General features: G+C 28.7%; 3 protein-coding genes across 3 annotated transcripts in view; 2 read left to right on the forward strand and 1 right to left on the reverse strand.

Annotated features, from left to right (window-relative positions):
- Positions 1-1,598, forward strand: part of LOC101509550 (uncharacterized) — a 1,930-nt gene extending 332 nt beyond the window's left edge. Inside the window, exons 2-3 of the mRNA XM_004508025.4 lie at positions 1-965; positions 1,231-1,598. Coding sequence (XP_004508082.1) covers positions 1-965; positions 1,231-1,367 — 1,102 coding nt within the window. The 3' untranslated portion in view covers positions 1,368-1,598. The remainder of the gene's footprint in view (positions 966-1,230) is intronic.
- Positions 1,599-9,923: 8,325 nt separating this feature from the next.
- LOC101510187 (CBL-interacting serine/threonine-protein kinase 1-like) lies at positions 9,924-15,846 on the forward strand. Its single transcript, XM_012717926.3, is given in 13 exon segments — positions 9,924-10,399; positions 11,099-11,161; positions 13,352-13,423; positions 13,511-13,618; positions 13,851-13,931; positions 14,019-14,198; positions 14,372-14,590; positions 14,701-14,808; positions 14,928-15,044; positions 15,140-15,161; positions 15,164-15,201; positions 15,319-15,393; positions 15,535-15,846. Coding segments are annotated over 13 exon segments (1,341 nt in total). The 5' UTR covers positions 9,924-10,192; the 3' UTR covers positions 15,586-15,846.
- A 334-nt stretch (positions 15,847-16,180) lies between these two features.
- On the reverse strand, positions 16,181-19,678 carry LOC101510520 (probable GTP diphosphokinase CRSH, chloroplastic). The gene is made up of 4 exons (XM_004508027.4): positions 18,997-19,678; positions 17,601-18,536; positions 16,958-17,242; positions 16,181-16,594 (listed from the first exon to the last, which is right to left on the reverse strand). The coding sequence occupies exons 1-4, from the start codon at positions 19,375-19,377 to the stop codon at positions 16,460-16,462; spliced, it is 1,737 nt and encodes a 578-aa protein (XP_004508084.1). The 5' UTR covers positions 19,378-19,678; the 3' UTR covers positions 16,181-16,459.
- Between the last annotated feature and the right edge of the window lie 370 nt (positions 19,679-20,048).

Here is a 20,048-nt window from a genome sequence, read left to right on the forward strand (position 1 = left end):
GAAAGAGGGAAAAGAAGCCGCAGAAACATGGACTGGATGGGCTAAAGAGAAACTCAGTGAAGGACTTGGTTTCAAAGATAAAGATAGTAGCAACACTGACAAGGCTTCTGAATATGCTTCAGACACTTCACACAAAACAAAAGACTGTGCTTCTGATGCTGCACAAAAGACCAAAGACTATGCTTCTGAAACTGCAAAAAAATCAAAGGAAACTGCTCAAAGGGCCAATGATCATGCCCATGATACTGCTGAGAAGACCAAAGACTATGCTAGAGATGCTTCTCAGAAGATTAGAGATTATGCCACTGATGCTGCTGAGAAGACTAAACATCATGCAGGTGATGCTAGCGAGAGAACAGGACAATATGCAGATGATGCTGCAGAGGATACCAGAGACTTTGCTGGGGAAGCTATCCATAAGGCTAGGGAATATACCGGTAGTGCAGCACAGAAGGCTAAAGATTTGGCTGCTGATGCTGCACAAAAAGCTAAAGAATATGCCACTGGTGCTGCATACAAGTCCAAAGACTATGCTGGTGATGCTGCGGAGAAAACCAAAGAGTATGCAGGTGATGCTGCAGAGAAGTCCAAAGATACAGCATATAAGACCAAAGACTATGCTGGTGATGCAGCATATAAGACCAAAGACTATGCTGGTGATGCAGCATATAAGGCCAAAGACTATGCTGGTGATGCTGCATACAAGGCCAAAGACTATGCTGGTGATGCTGCAGAGAAGACCAAAGATGCAGCATATAAGACCAAAGACTATGCAGGTGATGCTGCAGAGAAGAGCAAAGAGTATGCAACTGATGCTGCATACAAGTCTAAAGACTATGCTGGTGATGCTGCTCAGAAAACCAAAGAGGCTTCTGATTATGCCAGTGATACCACTAAGAAGACCACAAATTATGCAACTGATACCGCAAAGAAAACCAAAGATAAGATTCAAGATGTTGCCACTGGTTTGTACCGTACAAACTTCATTTTTAGTAACATTTCTAGTAATCGCATGATATAGAGAAAAACACACTCTTTTGACATGTACTAATTACATCCTAAATTTTTTGTTTCACAAAAAATATATACAACACTATGTATAGAAGGACTGAAATATTTAGATATTATTATATTATGATTATGATGATATAAAAGCCTATTAACTCAAAGTGAGTAAAGCAGTGTTTAACAAGAATTTGCCAAAACATTTTGAATGTGTGATTGTTGCAGGGGCAGGGGAATACACAGCAGAGAAAGCAAGTAACATAGCAGATGCAGGTAAAGATACCTTTGAGGCTGCAAAGCATAAATCAGAACATGTGAAAGACAAATTGGGTGAACAACGACAACGAGATGCTGAGCTTTGAGCTTCTCATCATCATGTACCTAATAATACTTGTTTCTGTCACAAGAGTTTCTCCAATCTTTGTGTGTATATAATATGTGTCTTTGTTGTGTTCTCCACTAGTTATGTTTTTTGTGCTTGGTCTCTCATGTTAGTAAACCACATAGCACAAGTTGGAACATTTTGTATCAAATTAAATATGCTTTTTGTTTTCTAAATCCTCGTTAAAAATAATAGTTACAATCTCCTCAAACATGTTCCATTTCCTTGAATAGATGCTTCAAATAATATTTGATTTCCTTGAATAATTATTTTGATTTACCATAAAGTATATATATTATTTTGATGTATCCAAAAAAAAATAATAATCACAATTTTTTAGAAATGATGTGAGTATATTTTTCAGGTTAGATATGTTTATATTTTATATGTGGTTAGATATCTCTCCTTAAATTGCTAACAAACTCAATTTGTTTTTTTTTTCTTTTTTTTGACAAACTGAGTTGGATTTGGAGATAGGTTTTTGGTAGGTTAAATTCATACTTTGTTATACATTAAAAAAAGAATAATATTAATTTTTTGGTCAAACAAGAATAACCTGATAAAAGAAAAGAACATCACAGTTTCAAAAGAAAAGAACATCACAGTTTCAAAAGAAAAAGAAAAGATAAGTCTTCTCTTTTATGTTTTCAAAAGAAAAAGAAAAAAGAAAAGATAAGTCTTCTCTACACTTTTCCTCTAATAATAGATAATGTTAAAAGTGAGAGGAAAAATGAATAATGATACTTATTGATTATTAAATTTTTAAAGTGAACAATTTATTTTTTTTTAAATTGAATGGTTGTTATTTTGTATATATGTTGATTATTTACTTCATTCATTTTTATATTTTTGAATTAATTTTAATTTATTCAAAATCGAATTGTATTAATTTTTTAAATTGATGAATCGGTTTATTATTTTAAATTAAATTAAATTGATTTTAATTTAGTTTTATTTATTATGTATTATGTTATTACGAGGAACATTTTAAAATTTTGTCATTTTTTTATTTTAATTTTGAATTAAAATTAAATTTATTATTGTTCATTTTGATTATAATTTAATTTTAATATTTAAAAATCAATCAGTTCAAATTGGGTTCGGATTGGTTCTACAACCCAATTAAGTTTTTTGGTTTTTTTTTTCCATTTCTAACATACATTGATCGAGTCAGGTACTTTTTCAAATATTGTTTTGTTTAAAAAGTGTTCAATTATTATATTTACTATCGAAAATTTTGCTAACAAATAAATTTTTGGTAAAGTATTTATAATACCAGAAATTTATGTCATTAAATTTTCGGTAGTTATATTTTTTTATCGAAATACTCGACAGTTATATTTAATTTTAATTTTTTAAAATATTCGATAATTATTTTACTATTAAAATACTATTAATAAAATAAAATATATTAAAAAAATGTGTCAAAATAAATAAAATATTCCTAATATTTTGTTGATAAAATAATAATATACTTTCTTAACAATTCTCTCCCATCTTTACTGCGAATATCTTATAAAATAACGACTTATTTTCTTAACAACTCTCTTCTATTTTTATTCTTATCTAATAAATAAATAAAATTAAATAATAATAAAATATTATTAATGTACTTAAAAATAATAATAAAAATATTTAAAAAATATAAATATTTAATAATATAATTTACTTTATTATTATTATTATTAATATAATTTAATTTATTCTATAATTTATTACTAATATTTTGTTTTTTAAAATATTATAATTATTTTTGTTTTATTAAATAAATAATTTTGTAATTGTAAAAAATGAGAAGAAAAAATATTTATAGATTTAATACATGGTCGCTTCCTCGAAAAATTTCAAATGAATGAAATTTCCAGTGAACATCTTGGAAATTTCAAATTAGCGGTAGTTATAAATCAATACTGAAAATTTCAAATTTCTGGGTGATACTCTCAGAAATTTCAAAAAATGAAATTTCCGGTATTGATTTATAACTATCGGAAATTTCATTCATCTTAAAATTTTCGGTAAAAAAAAAAATTCAACAGCACTCACTTTTCCGAAAAACACAACTTGTAGGGATTCAAGGAATCTTTTTTATTTTTACAATTTTATTAAGGGTATTTTAAATATTTCAAACATAAATTTTTTAAATGAGGGAGTATAGGGTTAATTGAGGGGTACAAAACGCAACTTTCTCAAACTAGTGTTAAGCGTAATTTAAAAGCCCAATAATATATAAAGCATACAAGCCCAAGGGTATTCCGACATGGGCTGCTTTCTTTCATTGCTAAGAAAATTTTAGCATATATCTAATAGAGAAATTCAAATTTTAAGAGTTTTTCAAAACTTTTATTTTAAAATAAGAATTTAATTTTATACACTAATAGTGTAAATAAATTTAACAGTTAATCAATCAAAATCATAGAGTCAATCACAAGCAATTAAACTTTCAAAATAATGTTAAGACTTTTTATTTTGACATAAAAAGTTGACATTCTACATGGAACACCTAATAAAATACATCTTTGACTTAATATAAAAATATATTTTGAAATACTCCCTTCGAGATAGAATAGTAATAAAATAAAATAAAAATTAAAAAATAAAACACACGACCTCAAGAAACATGTGGTGCTGGGCACCACGTAGAGGAAAATAAATATATTTTGTTGCTTTTTAACAACTTGTGGATTTCAATCAAATGACCTTAATTTAAATATGCCATGAACACTTGATGCTCTAAGTGCTAACCCCCAATGACTTGAACTTTAGTTGGTAACAAAAAACACAGGACAACTAAACATAGTTGGTAACAAAAAACAACTAAACAAATATACTACTAGTATATGGGACAAATTAAAGATAATTTGCAATATGTGTGACATTAGGCCTTGCAATCTCATTAAGCATGTGCTGCTGGGAACATTCACTCTATTTTTATTTTTAAAAAAGCATACGGATAAAACAATTTTATATATTCTAAGAAAAAATAGAGTTGAATGAATAATTACTAATTCCAATAAGATGGGCCGGTTCAGTCCAAAAAAACAAATAAGTCGGTAAAAGATAAAACATAAAACAAAAACCTTTTATTTTAAAAAATATTATACTTAATGCAAAAAGTAATGAATTATATAAAATTGTATATTTACTAATAAAATATGGCTCGTGTTTATTGTGCGGTGCCGTCCTACTATGACTAAGGAATATTATCATATATTGTAATAATTAAACACTGAAGTTTTCAAAAGAAAATAAATAAAAAAGTCTAACACGAGGTTTAGGTTTTATTTTTTACAAAATGTTTAGGTTTTATTATGTCTCCGATTGAAATTAATGATCTCGTAATAATATAACACATATTTATCGCTCTATGTAAAAAAATGATATGAAATTGTTCTATGTGTGTTAAAATCTAAAGATACCCGCATAGATGTTTATTGTTTGAATTTTAAGCAAATTGAATCAACTTGCAATCATTCTTTCACAATTGACAAGTAATATATAAATTATCCTCCATGAATAGGTGAAACAGTTAGGTGCAGAGGTTATAGAGGGTGAGGGCAAGTTGCGCACGTGGAAAACCAACCCCCAACAGCTCACAAAAGAATGAGAAGAGACACAAAAACATTGAACGCACTTATAGGACATTCAACGTTGTTAGCTCCATAATGTTGATTTTGAGAGCAATGTTGCTCAAGCTTGGAATTCCAGTAGTCTGAATTTAAATGACAGAATTTCTGATTGGATTGAAAACTTGTCAAGTAGGGGAGAGAGGTCCGCTTCAGGGAATTGTTGATAGATATCTTATTTTCTAATAGCATAACTCTGTAAACGCACTTATGTAAGAGTTATTTAGGAAAATCTCGTAAACACTTTCTGTTTGTAATTTAGTTCAGTAATGGCTACAATCTTCAACAATTTGATTGTACTAAGCTAAAAGGTTGAGAAGACTTGAACGTAGTCGGTTGACTAGTAGGTGTTCAGTAGACGTGCGATATCGTTGGTGAATAGTTGATTAAATCATTTAGTTAGAATGCATTGGACCTAGCTACCATGTTGACGGTGAACCAAAATAAATTGGCTTATACTATTTTGTGCGTATCGTTTTTATTTGTTTTGTTTTATTTCTTTGTTTTAATCTTGTTGAAACTATTTTTAAAAATAAAACAAATTCAACATCATTTCTTGTGTAACTTTTTCTACATATTGTTACCATTTATTAGTTTTGTTCTCCTATCATTAAGTCAATCATGTAAAAAGAAGTCCAAATATTTTAGTACATATTTTAGCTAAGTTTATTTTAAACTATCCTAATTATATGTGGATTGAAGAATGTCCTCCTTATATTTCAAGCTCTATTTCAGTTGATTTGATTGCTTAATAAAGTTTCTTTCTTATAAAAAAAAATAATATTTAAATTATAACTTAACTGAAAAATGTCGATATTATTAAATATAGTCATCATATTCTAGATTCAAATCATAAACTTCACAGTTTTTTTTATGTGAATTTTTTATGATATTTACTATTTTTTATATAAACAAAAAAATATTTATAAATTAGAATTAATTTTCTCAACGTCATATTATTTATCATTTATCCCTACACTGAGAAGAAACAAATCGTAATCTTAATATTATATACAAAGAAAATACTTTCAAAGTAATTTTTTACAAGTGTCAATCATCAAATTAATTTTTGTTACACCACCTTAAAATATCATTTAATTTCTATCATTTTTATTTAAAGATATGTATTGTTTATTTTATCAAAAGGACAGTTGAGGAAAGAAAGTAATAAGAGAAAAGTAGTACAAAATAGAAAGAAAAATATGCACAATATTAATTTATATTTCATTTGATATTGTATTTTATTTTATCTTATCTTAATTTTAATACTATACACAAAGATAACGATAACGTATTTAAGATAATTTTTACAAGTGTCATCACAAAGTTATGTTGTCATGTCACTTTAAAGTATCATTTAATTTTTATCCATTTTATCTACACTTATATTACTCACACTCATTAAAAGACACAATCTTTAGTCATTTATTTACGATTTTCCACTACTAAAATTATATATCGGCGGGTTTAAAAAAAGGGATAGAGGAAACAAAGCAAAAGAAAATAAAATGCAAAGAAGAAAAAAATAGTATAAAATAGAAAGAAATATGAAGGAAAAAAGAAAAACATTTATTCAGTATATTTTTAATATTTGTAAAAAAACTTAATAATGGTCAAATTAAATAATTGAAAATAATTTAATAAACATTTTATCTTATCTTAATCTTTTAATCATAATACTATACCGAGAGAATATTTCTCAGTACATTTTTTTTACAAATACATTGCCTTAAAATATTATTTAATTTATAACTTTTTGTCTACACTGCATCAATTACCTTTATTACAAGAATCATATTTATCCGTTATTCACAAATTTTCCTCTACCTATACTAGAGATAGATTTTGCTTATTTTAACAAAGGAAGATAGAGATAAGAAAACAAAAAGAAAGAAAAAATTGTACAAAATAGAAAGAAAAATTCACACAACATATATTTCAATTTATTGTTAATTATTATTGCGGCTAAATATAGATTATTTTCAAAAAATTATCCCTCAGTATTGATTTTACTAGTGCTATACAAGCTAGCTTACTTTTTTTAAACGGTTTAATTGAATTTCTTATTTATTAGAAAAATTAACTTTTCATAAAACTTACTACTCTATATAGTTATACAAGTAAGCCCCACCTAATGCAATAAATTTGAAACATAGTTTGAAGACAGTAGTATTTTGTTTCCAACTAGTGTCTAAAAAAATCACACCTGTGTTCAATCGTAATAATGATAATATCCAAAAATGAAGTGCATTAAAAAACAATTTTAGGATGAAAATGATAATTTGAGATGGGGGAAGGGAAGGTCAGAAGATGGAGAAACTTGGCTGGTGGACGAGGAAGGAAATATCCGAGAGGGTCCCATGAAAATTATTTAGAGTACATCCCACGATAACCTAGTAACAAAAATTTAATTACTAATATGCAAAAATTAATAATAGTAGTTAATTTTTCTTCATCTTAAATTCATATAAATATATTTTATTTTTTTTTATAATGTAAAATGTGATTGAATATATGGGTCAATTTTTTGTGTATTATATTGTTAAACTATTTATTAAAAGATTAAAGTTGAAGGTATAACTAGAATTTGAACTTTATTTTTGTTTTTAAAAAAAAAAATTATTTAAAATAAAAAAATTGTTATTTTTGTGAAATATTATTTTCATTATTTATTTATATTTTTGTTTTTTCTTTTTTGTTTTCAAATAAAATAATAAATATTATGAAAAATTTATATACAATTGCAATGTTTTGAATTTAAATTCAAAATATAATAACTAATTTAATAATTTTAACATTTGTAGGTAGTATTTAAAGACTCTATTTTTGTTTTCCATTACAACATTTTATTATTAAATACTATCTAAATTCAAAACTCAAATTTGCTCTTTTAATGAATGAAAAAGAAGATGATGCGGTAGGCCAGTAGGTTATTTGATAAGGGCATGCTTCTATCGACTAGGGATGTATCTATTTTGTTACATAAGTAATTATATTGATTTGATCCGGTCTTAAAAAATTAAAGACAACACAAAAAGAAGGTAAAAAATGGTCGAGTTTGAGTTACTTTTCTGGATATACATTTCACGTCCTAGTTGGAGGAAAAATTATAAATTTATTTAAAGATTTAAATTATGGATTTAATAAATATATAATTTATTTTAAAGTTAATGATAAATATTTTGAATTTATGTAAAAAATGATAACATTAGTGATATTTAAAATATAAATTATTAAATTATTAAATTATTAATTAAAATCAAATAAATGAATTAAATTAGAAAAAATAAATAAATGACTGAATTGTTAATGAAATTAAGTTAAAAGATTGTTATAATTATTTTATTAATGATTCACTCTCTCCACAAAAAATTACTTCTCAGATTGTTAACTTAGTAAATTAATGTTTGTAAAACAATGATAAGATTTACTAATTATGATTAGATTTACAAGTGGTAAATATAGTTTACTTGTGATTTATTTTATGTTTAATTATTTTTTCTAAAAATATTTTAAGAATTATTATTTGAGGATTCGTCTTGAGACCAACTCAGTTTAATCTTTATTTCGTCTCGTACTTATTAAATATGTAATCCATCGAGTTTAGTTAAATTAAAATATAAAAATTGATCTCATCAAATATTAAATAAGAAATACATAAAACTCAATTTAACTTATCACTTGTACACAGCTCACTCGTGTTGAAGCAATTATTTATGTATATTTATATTTGGTCTACAAATAAATTTTATTATTTAACAAATACACTTTCTTTTGGGACAAATTAAATAATAAAAATTTAAAACACAGTTAAAATAAAGTTAAATTTAATTTCCTATTCATAAAATTTATAAAAAATTCAAGAAAGATTCTGCAATTATTATATTAATATACTAACTATTTTATCTTTTATTTTAAACATTTTATTAACTAAAATTTTAATTAATTAATTAGTTGAAAAGAGATTCAAATGATATCCAATGTACGCCTAAAATACAATTAATTACAACTCCTCAAAATAACATTTAGTTGAATAATTTCTCTTAGGAGTTATTTATTTTTTAAAAATCTAATCGTCTTTGAGTAAGTAACTTTTTTTTTTAAAAGTAAAAACCAAGTCTCTTTTGGGTTTGATTCCTTAAATTGAATATTCATTTTAGAGAATTAAATAAATAATATTAATTATTGATTTAAAAAATAAAAATTGATATTGTAGATATATAATACAAATTACGAATTTATTAAAATAACAAAAATGGATTTTCACTTTACGTATTACTCAAATAAGTATTCTCCTCTTCCTCCACTTTTTTACGTTGATGTTGTTTTATAGTTATTTTGTGTGTTATGTTCGATATTTAGTTATTTGAGCGCAATGTTATTTTATTTATCATTTTGGTGCGACGTTGTTTGGTTTTCTTCTTGTTGCGGTGTTTGTTTGATTTAAATAGACGAATTAATTTTGATTTAATACAAATTCAATCAATGATTTTGATGTCGTCAACGGAAGTAAGAGTATTTTCGACACTTAAATTTTGTCACATATATAGATATTTTAGCATTTTATTTGAGATGATAAGAGTGCTCGCAAATTCATTTTTTTTATTTTAGCAACTTTTAATATTATTTTTAGTAAAAAAAATTTATAAAATGACTTCAAACAGTTTACATTAAAGTTGAATATCTCTTTTTTTTTTTCAAAAAAATAACTAAAAGTTAATAAATAATAATAATAGTAAATAAATAATTATAATAGTAAATAAATAATAATAATAATAGTAAATAAATAATTAACTAACTAAAAGTTAATAATAATATAATTTTGCCACAAAAAATAAAAAAAAAATGAATATAATGACTCAATACCAATCTTTTTGGAAGTATTTATAAGAGAGTGGCAGAGAGAATGTGGTGTGTCACTGTTTCTCAATCTCCATCAATTTCGTGTCCTCAATTCTTCATTTTCTTTTCCGTGTTATAGAAAATCAGAAACCGTTGCTTTTTCATTTCTCAACAAACCGTCGTCTTATCTATCTACTACTGTCACACATTGAAAAAGAAAGAAAGAAAAAAAAAGCGCATAATCACGGGATTCATTGTCATCATCACATAAAACAATAATTTAAACTTGCTTCTGATTGATTTCTTCATTTTGGATAAAAGGGTTGTGAGAGAAACAAAAATGGTGATATTAAACCTTGGGAGGAAACAGAATAAGATGAATTTGCAGAAAGAAGGAGTGAGACTTGGGAAATATGAGTTAGGAAGAACTCTTGGTGAAGGAAATTTTGGTAAAGTCAAGTTTGCTAAGAACACCGATTCTCAACAACCTTTTGCTATTAAGATTATTGACAAGAACAAGATCATTGATCTTAATATCACTAGCCAGGTTTGCTTTAAATGTCTTTTTCTTATTCTTCTCTCCTGTTTTTTCACATATACTTCTTTTTCTCTGTTGTAAAATATAAACAAAAATTATTAAAAGAAAAGTTTATCAATTTTTTTTTCACTCATCAGCATTTCATTGAACACCAAAATTTTAATTTTTTCATAAAATAAATCTCATAATATAGATAATATATGTATTTCAAATTTTAAACTACGTGTATTCACATACTTTTATCCACTTTTACTTATATTGATGAATATTAAGATTCTTAACTTATGTCCATTGACCATATATATATGTAATTTTTATTTCCATTTAATTGAAATACTCATTCATTGATTTGGGTTTTGACCGAACTACACATATAGAGAAAATAACTATTAATAACTATTAATTAAATTTTGAGTGTTTCTTGACAATATTAAAAATTGAGTTTAATGCAGGTCTTTGATCATTTTATCAACATAAAATTGTTTTACATTATAAGCTATACCCTTATAAAAGTGAAGCAGCTAGCAAAACAATATATTTTTATTAAATGGATGTCATGGTCTAACATTGCATATCTTCTAAATTCTTGAAATTTAACGGTTAGAATTTCATATACTTTATAATTTATTATATATTAATTTTAATTTAATAATTATGAGATTGCAGTTTTAAGTGTCTAATAATAAATAATAGTTGTGAAAATTGCAGATAAAAAGGGAAATAAGTGCCTTAAAGCTCCTAAGGCATCCCAACGTTGTTAAATTATACGAGGTATTTTCATCCTCTCATATTTCACATATACTTAATATATTATTATTCGACACACTACAAATATCCAAATCCTAAGTTGATTCACCTAATCCGGTAGATTAGGAAACCCAAATGAGCTGTGCGTTTATTTATTTTTAATTTTTAATAAAATTACAACAGACTATGAGATTATTGAGATCCTCATATCATGATAGGAAATGAAAGATTTATTTTATTGAGACTTTATAATAATAAAAATAGATTATCCCCAAAAGAAGTCGACTTATTAATTATTATGTTCTTTTCCTAATTATTCCATCCTAAATTTACATATCCAATATTTTAGTATAGACAACAAACGTCCAATTCGAATCCATATATAATTCTGTTTACAGTGTGATGAGCTAACTAATCTGATTCTGATTTCGCAGTTATTTATGACATGGCCGGTGGTTGGTCCACAAGGACTATATTTTATGCGCTTTATGGCACCGATTATAAATTTTAAAATGGGTTTTTAAATTTGTATATATTGATTTTGAAGAACTCAAAATTTATAAGTAAAGAATACCAAAGTTAATTAATATTTACTTTATTTATTATTATCCAAATATAATCTGTTAATTATTAAAGTAAGGGTGAAGATAGATGATACCATTAATGATAGTTTAGTCTATCTCAAATTGAGATGAAAATAGATTTATTTTAAGCTCAACCTAAACAAAAGCGTTCTGTTACATTGTCAAATTTAGAAAGTTCAAAATTGATAATTTCAGAAGTTTTAAATTTTTTAAATTTTTGAAAGTTTTAAATTTTCAAAATAAGAATTATATTTTAAAAATTGGAAAGTTTCGAAACTTTCCAAACTTGAAAATTTTCGAAATTTTTCAAATATGGAAAATTTCAAAATTTCCTGTTTTGAATTGTTTTGAAAATTTTAAAAATTTTAAAGTTTTCTATTTCGGAAGTTTCGAAAGTTTCAAAAATTCTAAAAATTGTCATTACGAAACTTTAGAAACTTTTCGAATATTTTAGAAAGAAAAGTGAAAAAATTAGAAGTTAAAAAAGTTAAAAGTTTTATAAAGAACAAAATTATATTTTTACGTTAATTGAAGGTTAACATGTTTAAATTTGATAGAATCTTCAATTAATAATTTTCGGCACTTTATTTTCTCCTTACAAAAGACTTTCATTTTAATAACATCTTTTTACATTATTTTCTTAATTCCTAATTCCATTACCCGAGTTACAAGAGTTCAAGGATTGAGCCAATTAATTCTCTAATTACTTTATTTGTTAAAAAATATTCTCTAATTTTGACTTCAAAAGTCATTAATTAATAAAATAGTAACATGGACGGTAATTAATGGATTACAAAGAACTCTATTTTAATTTATGATGGCGTTGAGGCCACTAGGGTCAAGGGAGATTGATTCAGAGCGTGAGGATAATCAATCAAATCAAAAAGCACGTTACCAATAATCCACCTTTGCTTTTTTTTTTTTTTTGTGTGTGGATAGATAGCAATTCAATTTTGTTCTGTAACAGTTCAAACTTACAGGTATAATACGTATTAGGATGTCGTGTTTAGTTAGCATTATATTTTGCTGTTACTTGTGGTTCAATTCAAATCACTAATAATTCGTGTGAATTCTTGAGTGCACTGCACCTTATAATTAATCATATAATCCCATGAAACCAACCACTCAAGGATTAAAATTATGGCTTGAATCATGCTTATTTAGACTTCAATTCTTTTCCTTTCGACTAAATAATTATTTTAGTCTTTAAACGTGTGAGGAGTTCGTTCTCATTATACTCTTGTGATATACTAAAACAATAAAAACATTATTGATGCATCTTTTATTAGATAATTTAGTCTTGTTAACTATTCTGATCTATAATATTACTAATACAAAATACATTCGAAGGTATTTTTATAATTTTGATAAATTAAAAAACTATAATAGAACGTGTCGCACATGTACATAAAAAATAGAAAAGCATATTTTTTGACAAATAAAATCTTGGATGGCCCCATGCACTAATTCATGCATGCATAACCATACTATGATGGTCCCACCATTAGTGTATGAACACAATTGGTCTGGTATACTACTGAGTTTATCTATTCGGTTAGCAACTTGCATTTGTATGATTAATTTGCATAATTGATGTTTCTGATTATATAGTATGATCATAATTATTCAGGTGTTGGCTAGCAAAACAAAAATTTACATGGTACTTGAGTACGTGACAGGAGAGGAGTTATTTCACAAGATTGTAAGTATTATTTCATTTGCTTGTTATTGATGTGTATGATTCTGTTAATTAATGACATTTAATTAACTAGGTTAATTGTATTCATAGGCATCCAAGGGTAAACTTACCGAAAGTGAAGGTAGAAAGTTGTTCCAGCAGTTGATTGATGGTGTGAGTTACTGCCATAGTAAAGATGTCTTCCATAGGGATCTCAAGGTTTTGTTTCTTTGTCTTCTTGAGAATTTATACAATGATTATTGAGCTGAAGTTGAAATCGCACTACTTTGAGTCTCTTTAGATTAATTTATTTGACTTTAACAACTTATAACAAAAACATATTACAGTTTATATGAAAACATATTTTATCTTTTGTTATTGAAATATCTTATACTTTAATGAAATTGTTTATTGAAACGTGACCTTACATGGTGATGATATCTATTTGCAGCTTGAGAATGTACTTGTGGATGCCAAAGGTAATGTAAAGATAACTGATTTTGGCCTTAGTGCTTTACCCCAACAATATAGGGTAAGATATTATTTGAAACCACACCAAAATGCAACATATGTAACTTTTTGTTTTTGACTTATGTGATGACTGTATGAATTTTTTTAGGCAGATGGGTTGTTGCATACAACATGTGGAAGTCCAAATTATGTTGCACCAGAGATTCTTGCTAATAGAGGCTATAATGGTGCATCATCAGATGTATGGTCATGTGGTGTTATCTTGTATGTAGTCCTAACAAGATGCCTTCCTTTTGATGATAGAAATCTTGCAGTTCTTTATCAGAAGGTATTCAAATGTTGTAGTTCTCCTTTTATATGCCTAGGCCTAGCATAGTAGTCTAATATATTTGTATTAGACAAAACTATGTCCAGGTTTCCCATGTTAAATTAGTCATTTGTCTTTAAAAATATTTACACGGTTGAACCAACTTTCATGCCACAAACTTTTTCTATTAATAGGTTTTGAAAGGAGATGTTCATATACCAAAATGGTTATCACATGGTGCGCAAAACATTATAAAGAGAATTCTTGATCCCAACCCTGAAACCAGGATAACGATGACGGGGATCAAAGAAGATCCATGGTTTAAGGAGGGATATATCCCGGCAGATCCTGAGGAGGAGGAGGAGGAGGAGGATGTGTATGTAGATGATGAAGCCTTTTCCGTTCATGCATTGGTATATCTTTGAACTACCAGTTATGTGTCATCTATATCTGAAATGCAAGTTCTTTCAACTTTGTCTTCTTTTATCAATGCTGTAACCCAAAACTATTTCCTTGGTAATAGCCATATGAAGAAGAAAAGAGGAGTCCAGGATCGCCAATCCGTATCAATGCGTTTCAGTTGATAGGGATGTCTTCATGCTTAGACCTCTCTGGGTTTTTTGAGAAAGAGGTGAGAATTGAAGTTAGTTAGCAGGGAATTTGCATTCTGTTGTTATACATTTAGAGCACAATTTTCTGTGTAATTTCACTCATTTTTTCATGTACAATGCGGCTTGGTTTGAGTTACAGGATGTATCTGAGAGGAAGATAAGGTTTGCAACAAATATTTCAGCCAAAGATCTGATGGAGAAGATTGAATACACTGTGACAGAAATGGAATTTAGAGTACAAAAGAAAAATGGCAAAGTTAGTACTACTGCTAATGTTTAGAAAAGCTACTTCTATTTGCTAGTAAGTTGCATGTAAACTCATGTTAGTTTGGCCAATAATTAATATTTCAGATGAAAGTGATACGAGAGAACAAGAGCATAAAACTGTTGGCAGCCTCTCAGTGATAATAGAGGTAATGGATGTTCAGAATGAGTCAATGAGCTAAACCATTGTAATTGATGTTTGCATCTTAATAAATGCATAGTTTGGATACATTAAGAAACTTACTTTGCCTCTTCAAATATAACAGGTTTTTGAAATAAGTTCATCATTGTATGTAGTAGAACTAAGGAAGTGTTATGGAGATGCCTCTGTATATAGACAGGTATTTATACGCCCTCTCTCTCTATCTCTCTCTCTCTCTCTCTCTCTCTCTCTCTCTCTCTCTCTCTCTCTCTTTCACATAAGTTATCCTCCTCTAAAATGAAAAATAAGATGATGTCTCTACTTTTTTCACATGGTACAGTTATGCAAGAAGTTATTAAATGATTTGGGTGTTCCCCAAGTAAAGCACTAGTGAGCTCAGAAGTGAAATTAGAAGCCAGAATGCGCGGATCCAAAAGATACATAGATGACTACAAAAACTGTTGTAAAATGCATTATGTGTAATAACAATGTTTGATAGTAATAGTGTGAGGTATGAATTTAGGAACCAATTAAATAGTCGAACTGAAACATCAATATGTAAAAATAAGTTTTAGTTTTAGTGAGCCTGAAATTGTATATGTCATCTTACATAAAATTTCAAATAAAGACAGACTAAACTTTGGAAAATCAATTAACATCTCAAAAAAGTCAGATTGATCACTCAGACAGTTCAATATGATTGCAATACAATCAAAATTTAATTTCACCATAAATTAATGCTTTTAAAATCACATTTGATATAATTAAGTGAATCAAAGTGGCCTTCTGGCATCTATGAGTGTAACCAAATTTATATTGACATCTCTTACATTCTGATTTAATTATTCATGAAATTACCATACTTCATTCATCATTGAGGTCTGCTGTTATAAGAATAGAACTTTTCCTGCTTTGAAAATATAATTTTCCCTCTTTTTTTGCATCTGGATTTCAAAGATAACACTAAATTAAAAAATAATAACAGGTCGGAGACAATATTTTGCGAGATTTACTAGATCGACAGAATTTCACAATGTCATCAATTAATTTACATGGAAAATACATCCCTTTACAAATGGTTCTAGCTAAATGACTATTTTTCATTTCCTTTGAGGATAGGTAGAGGATCATCTCCATAATAGATTATCTAAGTGAGTATCTTAGGACCTTCCATTTTCTTTTTGGAAGGCAAACAATTCACAACAAACGTAGTATCAGAGTAAAATGAGTGTTTTGTTTGTTGTTCGTATCAATTAGATGCATCGCTAGCTCACAAGCCTGTTGCCGAACTCCTGATTATATACATGAATTAAACCACTGTCATCTGCCATATGAAGTTTCTCATCCAATATTTTCTTGTACTCATCATCTCTGACCTCTAAATTTCGCACCATTTCAACCTACAAAACAAAATACCAGTAGAGTTACAACTCATGAGACAGGAGATTCATTCAGCTATCATTTATTGTAATAGAATGAACAGCATGTTGTATCTATTGTAGAAAGACGCAATGTCTTCATAAAACAAAGAGGTAATAGAAATACAGCATGCTTTGGTAACTGTGCCACAAACATGTAGTTCAATCTTCAATTATTCTAACTGCACCATAAAAATATAGCTCAAGTATGCTTTTGTAATAACATAGTTGGACTATTAAGAAACTATGTATAATTCAGTAATTTCTGAAAAAAGGCATGATGATGCAAAAAACAACATAGAGCAAATCAAAACATCAATTATCCTTGACAAGACATCAAATCACCTGTTGTTGAAACTTTTGGAATTCATCAGAGCTGAGGGAGCCATCACTGTTGGAATCAAGGAGCAGCATCATGTCTCTGGCGTCTTCTCCTGGTGCACCAAGCTCCTCTATCACCTCTGTAAGTTCCTCAATGCTTATTTTACCATCTCCGTTCTTGTCAAGAAGGCGAAATATTCTATCTCTCTGATCAAACTCAATCCCTTTATGATTTGCACTCGGAAAATCTTTAAGCCGCAAAGCAGCCAGTTCAGCTGCAGCCAGCATGATGGTCTTCAAACGCTTTGCCTGAGCATAAAAAACAAAATAATAAATGACAACGATGACGGTGTCGATGATTATAAGCAAATAGCAAGGCAAGATGACAATTACATTCGTCCTATCAAATACACGAAGACTGCATAATGGGAGGAAAATGTGTTCAAAGACTTAAAGTCCCTTGATTATTTATGTGCATAATCGTTATAGAACGTTTGTTCTACTTCTATGGAATGTATCTAAACATAAACCACTTTTAACTCGGTTTTAACCAGAATCAATTCATTCAAAATCAATTTTTTCACCGCAAAACCAAATACACACTTAGTTTTCCTACTTGATTTAGGTAATCATGGCTTATATTTTAATTTAAAAAGAAAACACTAACCTCTTCAGGGTCAGTAAGACCAGCCTTATATAACGAATGAGACGCCGTTCCACCAACAGCTAACCTATCCATTTCCGTTGTTCTTATCTGAATTTCCATCAAGGGTCTAGTCCTCCCACTGTCACTTACATCCACTGCCATATGCAAACTTTTGTACCCATTTGCTTTTGGCCTACCAATATAATCTTTAGTTCTAGAGGGGATTTCTTTCCACATAGATTGGATGATCTTATGAGCCCTATAGCATGCTCTCTCTCCAGCTTCCAAAGCATTATTAACTCCAGCCTTAGGATTCAACACAACTCGTAGTCCAAGAACATCGTTTACATCTTCTGGCCTCCGACCATCCTTCAAGAGCTTCTTCATTGTACTGTAACGACTTTTATAGCGACCTTTAACCGAGATATCATCCACCAATTCCGTGAGTAAGGAATCAGCTTTTAACGACTGAAGCAATTCATCTTTGTAACCGTCGATAAGAGATATACCACCTGTCTCCTGACTCCTCAACCATGTATCGACATAAAGATATGAATAAGGAAACAAATACTGAAAAGAGAGATCTTCCAATTCAAGTGATATGTAGTTAATTCCCACGGCATGAGCAAGAGGAGCATATATTTTCATAACTTGCAGAGAAAGGATCTGCTGCTGATACCTTGGAAGATGAGCAAGATGTCTCATCATGTCAAGCTTTAAAGCCAAGTCTAAAATCAAAGCCCTTATGTCATAGTAAGTGAGGCAGAACTTTCTCAATGCAGCAGCATTATCATCATCTAGAATATCTACTCTAGATGCAAAATTCTTAACGCGCAAACTATCGTGCACCAAATGAGCAGTAGCAGCACCTATCTGACCTCGAATTTCATGTAGACTTAACTCGCCTACTTCCAACACCTCTCTCAATATTCCAGCAGATATAACTTCTGCATCCATCTGCAATCACATTTACTATAAAGAAACAATAAACGACAATGAAATTATGATACTCAAAGAGAGATTCTTATATTTTTGGTAAGAGTTTGTTTGGTAAGAAAATAAAACTTGAAATGATTTTACAAAACTTCTTTTTCTATATAATAAGTTGAAATCAAGTTGAACACCTCAACATTTTGGTAACCTTCCTCATCTATTATCTCACCTTGGGCTGTTTAGGATTGACTTATTTGAGTTTTACTTCTCTTATATGATATACTAATTTTACAAGTGAAAGTCAACTACTTATCTCAACAAAGAAGCATTAATAAAATAAAAAATTATATTTGTTATGACATACTAAATTTTTACACTTTTAGGGAATACTAGTAGTAATAAATAATTTGAAAAAGTAAGAAATATTTATTGTAACCTAAAAATGAAAAAAAGCAAAAGTGTGTGAAGATGAGAATTGTAGTACCTGAAGATCAGCGAGAAGCATGGCAATGGATAAGGCTTTAGAAAGAGGAGAACGACCATCAGGAGTAAGAGGGGAAGTTTGAAGAAGAGGGATAGATAGTTTCAACGATTTGAATAGAAGACCAGAGGAACTACTCGACAGCACTTTCATCCTCTCCGTCAAATCATTGAAAGCTCCGACAAGTTCTATGACCATTTTTCCACCGCCGGGAACTTGGACCGCACATGCCTTAGGAGAGGAACACCGGAGAGCGGCGAAACGGGTGGTTCGGTTGGGGAAGAAGAGGGGGAGAAGGGGATGTTGGTGAGTGGTGGAAGAAGATGTGGAAAGAGAATGACGAGTGGTGGAGAAATCGGAAGCGTGTAACTGTAAGAGTTCCATTATTGTTCTTCACTGTGTAATGGAACTCTTCATTTCTTCTACTTGGCCACACATCAAACAACGATATATGTGGTTGGAACTTGAAACTTGGAACTTGATGTTGTGGTTGCGGTTTCTTCTTTGCCTTCTCATTTTTCTTTCATTTACTTCTTTTTTTATGTCTAATTCTATTTTTACTCCTTTTTTTAACTTGTATTTTTTTTAAAGATCCCTTTCTAAATTTGTAGCCTTTTATTCATTCACTACTCACTACCACCTTCATATGGCTAAAAACATCAAAACAAACTCACAAATATTACAACCATATCGTAAATTACTTATCTAACATACACGAGTGGCATAAACGTTGCACATGGTACACAATAGATCAATGAGGTCTATCATATTTAACGTACACTTTGCACATTGAAAATTTTCCTTTACACTTAGTACGTGTTGATGAAGATTATCCCCGGGAAAGAAAAAGTCTTCAAGGACATCCAGAGGGGTTGAGAATTTTTTTTTTTCAGTTGTCAATGAGTATGTTAATTAGAGGATCTTCAACGGTAAATTCAATATGAATTTATTAAATAGGGTCCATCATGCCACATTATCTTAAAATATTATTATTTTTTATTCCAACTATAAACTCAGAGTTTTCATTAGATAGAGTTCACCACTAACAGTAATAT

Source organism: Cicer arietinum, chromosome 7, assembly GCF_000331145.2.
Source record: "Cicer arietinum cultivar CDC Frontier isolate Library 1 chromosome 7, Cicar.CDCFrontier_v2.0, whole genome shotgun sequence".
In the NCBI taxonomy this organism is placed as follows: Eukaryota; Viridiplantae; Streptophyta; class Magnoliopsida; order Fabales; family Fabaceae; genus Cicer; species Cicer arietinum.

Excerpts from the sequence above, each read along its gene's own strand:
- LOC101510520 (XM_004508027.4), bottom strand. The coding sequence starts at position 19,377 with ATGGAACTCTTACAGTTACACGCTTCCGATTTCTCCACCACTCGTCAT. Across the intron at positions 18,537-18,996 it reads TGCTTCTCGCTGATCTTCAG|ATGGATGCAGAAGTTATATC; the intron begins GTACTACAATTC and ends ATGTGATTGCAG. Across the intron at positions 17,243-17,600 it reads GTCTTACTGACCCTGAAGAG|GCAAAGCGTTTGAAGACCAT; the intron begins GTTAGTGTTTTC and ends TTTTATGCTCAG.